Genomic DNA, 6,000 nt, shown 5'->3' on the forward strand with positions numbered 1-6,000 from the left:
TATGCCTAAACTTCCTCCCTGTGCAACCAAGTTACGGCTTTGAGGCTTCCTAAATTAGGTAATATCCAACGAAGTATTTAGTTATAAATGCAACAGTTCGCAATTATGATGCATACGCGCAGAGACTCATTGGCTTGCTGCGCTTAGAAAACTAAGACTACTTGAAATAAAAATAAAGTAAAGATAAACCGTAATAAGCAACGACGCAACGTTTGAGACCGAAAGCACGTAGATTAGACAAATTAGTGTACTACCCTTCAATTCACATTGCACCTGAATGCTTGCAGCGCCAGATTTACCTCCGGTAATTTACCATTTGCGTACCGCATCGTGTGTGGCTCTAGGGGGCCGAGGGGGCCAAGAGGGGCCGAAGTGCTCTGACCGGAGCATGGGTGGTACACCACGGGTGGTGCACTACGAACGACGCGCAGAGGCGGCTCGTCATTGTGTGCATGAAAACTCATCGGTGAAAAATTGCGGACCGCACGGTCAAGCCAGCCACTGAGCGTGTTGCTGGGCGTGTGTGGTTGATCGTCGTCATCTAAGTTGTCAGGGCTGCAGTCGCGGCTTATACGGAAAGCCGGCCGAGGTAGTGGACAGGCAGAGTGAGGAATGACAGGACATCGCTGCTGCAGCTGTGTCGCGCTTGCAAACGTGTAGTCACCGCGATGTAAGGTGAGGGTGAACGCCCTCGGGTTTGAGGCAGTTGGCGGTGTAGTATATATATATTATTTAGGCAGCGTGTGGACTTAGGGTTTCACGCTTCTTGCCGATTGGTGTCTCTACACCATTCCGCAAGCAATCCGTATGGAAGTTATGGGCTGCAAGTGGGCCGGAGAAAAATTTGCTCATGCCTTTCGAGCGCGCGCTTTGAACTTAGCTTATCCAAACTCACAAGCGTGCAAGAAAACGTATCCCATAACTACTCGATACGTACCATTATACTGCCTATACAAATGCCTACGAAGGACGTGTTTCGCTGCAGATTCAAACGAAATGCACTCCAGATGGCGCAACTATAGTCTCTCGTACCATACCGATAGCCCACTTCCACTACCTTTAACGCTTCAATCACGACAGCCAGGCACGCTATGGCTATTCCGGATCGTACTTACGCAGAAAAATTCAGAGTGAGGAGGCAACGGTAAGGCGAAACCCTATTACCGTGCGAAACTAATGTTTAATACCAAAAAGTCACAATAATAGTAATAACCAATTAACAATGACTTTGCTTTTATTTTTTGCCACTCAGATACTTTTTGGCTATAAACTAACTTGTATGTGAATGAATTTGCGAACAAAGTTAATACCGTGCGAAACTAATGTTTAATAATAAAAAGTCATAATAATAGTAATAACCAATCAACAATGACTTTGCTTTTATTTTTTGCCGCTCAGATACTTTTTGGCGATAAACTAACTTGTATGTGAATGAATTTGTGAACAAAGTTCAGTATTTTTGGAACCCACCAAGAGAGGGGCAAAACGATATGCGGCTTGACAGGTTAAAAATCTCAGCGTAGTGAACATCTCGCACTTCGTAGTGACCTGGCAGGTCGCTACGAGGAACTTGCACTTCACATTCTACAACCAAACCTTACTTCTTGAAGGAACAAATATTACGGGAAGTCCGATCTCAACCACAAGTTCCGCGCGTTGCAGCGAACAGGCATAAATGTTTTAAATGGAGCTCTCGAATATACTCATAATACTAACGACAAGAAGACAAAGGGCACGCTTAATTCGTTGACTTTTAATATCGTCAGGAAAAAAACTAATTAAATTAAATGCCCCTAATTATTTTCACCAGCTTTTTATTTTCTTATCACTCCTATAACTAGCTTTATTATCATTCTTAGTTGAACCTAATGTACGTCCTTCATTTATTCAGTTATTTGATACTGGCTTACTCTCTTCTCTCTATTTATCACAGCTTTCGACAAGGCGTGCATTCCTAATCATGGATAGATTTTCTCATTCGCTCTTTCCTCTCTGAACTGTACACCTTTTGATACAACTAAGTTTCCTAGCAAATCACTTCTGCAGAAATCAGGATAGAGTAATTTTCATCAAAGGAAAAGAAGAGCGGGTTTCCTTTGCAGCCTCGTGCTACCCACAGCTGGATGCTCACTTCCCTTTCATAACTCAGTTTCTTCAGGACTTTTCTTTTTCGCGCTATTTAGCCAAGTGTATAAAACCTACGCCTTGCCCCAATTTTTCTTTTTCAATGAACATGAAGCCCACCTGTGTTGTCGGAACCTGGTTGCGCGTGAATATTCCTTCATGTCTTTTTCGTACATACCAACATTTTTGACATTTCTGCGGATTCCTGAAGGACATGCAAAACTTGCCTGCCAACCATCCGCCTTTTCTCACCTGCTGTCGCCATTATGCCGCTTCCCCATTTCGTCTTGGGACATTTTGACTTCCCTCGCTCTGCCTGCCCGCTTATTCTCCTCTCACACTGGGCATGGAGGAGAGAGACACTCACAAACGCAGCCAGACAAATCAGCTGTTGCCTCTTGACGAGCACTAGTCCCCTTGTCGAAATGTCTCCTACCAGAGGAATCCTTTGTTAGAGAAGTGCTTCTCTGTGGTAATTTAATTAAACACTAATTCTAAGTTCCCAACAAGACGCTTTTGAATTCCCCTTTTTAAGGCCTAAATGTGGTTCTGATTACAGCGAAGATGTCTGTGGCTGGGTTTCCGTAGATTTTTTTTTGTGTCCATCAACAAAGCTGTGTGCGCAAAAGCTCAGCTCCCAAATTTTGATGCAGAATTGCGTCTGTTTATGCAAAAGATTATACGTCTCATCATTTCGATATGCATTTTCAGTAGATTAGTGGTCAACAGGCACCATTTTCAATTTTCTTGCTTGCCTATGGGGGTACGTATGCTACGTATGTAGTACGAACCATTGCTTAGGGAGTGTGGACCATTCATTGTCTTACGGTGGGTGAGAAAACAGTTACATACATACATACATACATACATACATACATACATACATACATACATACATACATACATACATACATACATACATACATACATACATACATACATACATACATACATACATACATACATACATACATATACATACATACATACATACATACATACATACATACATACATACATACATACATACATACATACATACATACATACATACATACATACATACATACATACAGTGCAATACCGAGCCGACCCGCGGCGGAGGTGAAGCAGGCTTCAAGCGCGCCACCCCTTCTAGTACTAACTACTAATAAATAATAATAAATGAAATAAATGACTCCAGATGAATTGTTTCAAGTTGTTAGGTATACTGGAATCTTTTCTGAACAACACGTAGACTCATTAGCAGGAGGCATTACTATACACGCAAAAGAGAACATGTATATAGAACCATACACCCTTGACTCGCAAGAGGGTAATGCCAGCGGCTGAGGGGATGTCTGTGCCGTACAAACGAAAAATGAAGTTGTTGTATCCACTGTGTATATGTCTCGAGGCACACACAAGTGTGATGTTGAGAAGTTCATGACCATGCACGTTGCACAGATTAGCCGTGATCACACTACACCTGTGATCATCGTTGGAGACTTCAATATGGACATTTCAAAACCAGACAAGAAATGGTTCACCGAGTTTGTGCTATAACAGTTCGGTTTGCAATGCGACACCAATCCAAGTTACGCAATGGTCACGTATAGATTTAACTTTGGCAAGGATTGTGTCTAAGGTTGTAAAAGAACCAATCTATGTATATCACAGTACATACAAAGCTACTGTCACTACCATTACCAAAGGATGAAAATAAATATATGTACCCCTGTCTAACCATGTGTGATGCGCTATAACTTCGCTGGTGATACACCTTCACCGAGTGGAATGACTGCTCAATATTTTTATTTTAATAATTTTCTGTAATTTTGTTTTCATTTTACAGACGCTTCGTAACGTTCAGCTGCCTGAGCGCCTCAAACACAAATTGTGGCTCGCTCTGGCTGTATCACACCGCGAGATTTTCAGCTTTGGAAGAACAATTTGGTGGCTCGCGGTACAACGATCCCTGTGCAGGATGATCAGCGTTTCGTGGGAAACTGCGAAAAAGCCGAGCAGCTCATTGGTGTGTTCATTCTCGTTTCCATTGGTCACAAGGCGGAAATTATTCAAGTTATATGTAATGTGTGCCATGCTTTCCCTCATTCCTGGCGCAATATATTCCTGCGGCCTCATGACCATTCATAAACCAGCCGTGACACGTAGCAAGCAGTCGATATCGACTCCCTCGAATGTCCAGCATCTGACCGACCGCCGCTTACAATAGTCAACGGCAGTGGTTCATCCAACAGAGCGAACGCAGCGTCGGGCGTGCTGAGACTAGCGTACAACGCGACCGGTGAGAGGGACTCCTTGAAATCCGTCGAATGCTTCGCATCGGGTACAGTTCCGGGACTTGGCAAGAAGATGTGCGTCTGCAGGGACGGCTGGCACGGCGGCGACTGCGCCGTCCCCAGCGCAGTCTGGTCGACGCCGGTGTTCCGCCAGTGGTACTCCGAGGGCCTCATAACACGCCGATCACGGCCGCGCGCGATCTTCAACGGTATCCCTTTGAACCACGAACTCGACATGCTCGAGATACACGTGAACGAGCTGAGCGACGTGGTAGACCGTTACGTGGTCGTCGAGTCCAACAACACCTTCTTCGGCGACGCTAAGCCGCTTTACCTGCAGTCGAACCTGAATGCCGGCTTTCTGGGTGAGCACGCGCATAAGATCGTGCCGCTGACAGTGGGCGAGCTCAGGTGCAACGGCTGCGATCCGTTTTGGCCGGAGAACCGCAGCCGCAACGCCACCTGGCTCGAGGGCCGGCCGTGGCTGGGAAACGTCCCGGACGACGACCTCATCCTGTTGACCGACGTCGACGAGATACCGAACCGCGACGTCGTGCTCTTCCTGAAGCACCACGACGGCTACGGGGAGCCGATCGGCCTGACCCTGCGCTGGTTCCTCTACGGCTTCTTCTGGGAGCGCAGGAGCGCGCTGCACGTGTACGCCGCGTGCACCGTCGCCTTCCTGCGCGCCGTCTGCGCGAACGACCTCGTGACACTGCGTCAGGGCAGGAGTCCCTTCCCCGAGACGTTGCCTGCTGGCACGGGTACGGTGGCCCACCAGTGGGTCATCGAAGGAGCACGGCCACGATTCGCCGGCTGGCAGTGTTCGTGGTGTTTCAACGCCCAAGGCATACAGGTGACGCAGCCGTGTACTCTGGCACGCACCGCAGGATGAGGTCACGTCATTGTTTTATGCGAAGCATATTACGAGAGCTCAACCCAGCTCCTCAGGCGCGGCGGTGTCGCCTTCTATACCACGTGACACCGTGACGTCACGACAGAGGAGAAACGGGGCTCCAACTCGCGCCGTCGCTCGCGGCGTCGCGGCGATATATAAGCAGCTGCGCTTGCCTCTGCTAGACACTCACGAGGTGAGATGCCTCCTGGAGACAGAGCTGCTCGTTGGAATGAGAAGCGAAGGTTGCGGCGTGCTACAGAGACTGATTTTCTAGGTGGCTTTGGCTCAACTCTTGCAAGATGGGCTGGGTGGGAATCGAACCAGGGTCTCCGGAGTGTGAGTCGGAGACGCTACCACTGAGCCACGAGTACGATGCTTCAAAGCGGTACAAAAGCGCCTCTAGTGAATGCGGTGTAGTCGTGCGTGGCTTGCTCAGGCGCACATTTCGTTGCCGCGCCGAACGCTGCGTTGCTCGACGCTCATCGCGTCCAATGCGGGGCGCGTAGTCGCTGCGCCGTAGCCCATTGTCTTACACCCCTTGGCGGGTCGATGGGAACGCTATCGCGTTCCACTCTTGAAGGCGAAGCAGAGTAACGCATGAGTTGTTTCTTCGTCTAGCCGAACCAAATATAGCCAAGCAACAGCAATTCACCAGGCTAAACAGTGGTTCAACAACTAAAATAAAGGCTAGTATGC

The 6,000-nt window shown here is 47.5% G+C and overlaps 1 protein-coding gene across 1 annotated transcript; it reads left to right on the forward strand.

The window, feature by feature from the left end:
• The first annotated feature begins 4,326 nt into the window (after nt 1–4,326).
• Nucleotides 4,327–5,301, forward strand: LOC135913970 (beta-1,4-mannosyl-glycoprotein 4-beta-N-acetylglucosaminyltransferase-like). The gene has a single exon (XM_065446677.1). It carries the CDS (start codon nt 4,480–4,482, stop codon nt 5,299–5,301), a length of 822 nt encoding a protein of 273 aa, XP_065302749.1. The 5' UTR covers nt 4,327–4,479.
• The last annotated feature ends 699 nt before the right edge of the window (nt 5,302–6,000 follow it).

The sequence above is a fragment of the Dermacentor albipictus genome, chromosome 5 (genome assembly GCF_038994185.2).
Source record: "Dermacentor albipictus isolate Rhodes 1998 colony chromosome 5, USDA_Dalb.pri_finalv2, whole genome shotgun sequence".
In the NCBI taxonomy this organism is placed as follows: Eukaryota; Metazoa; Arthropoda; class Arachnida; order Ixodida; family Ixodidae; genus Dermacentor; species Dermacentor albipictus.

Excerpts from the sequence above, each read along its gene's own strand:
- LOC135913970 (XM_065446677.1), top strand. The coding sequence starts at position 4,480 with ATGTGCGTCTGCAGGGACGGCTGGCACGGCGGCGACTGCGCCGTCCCC.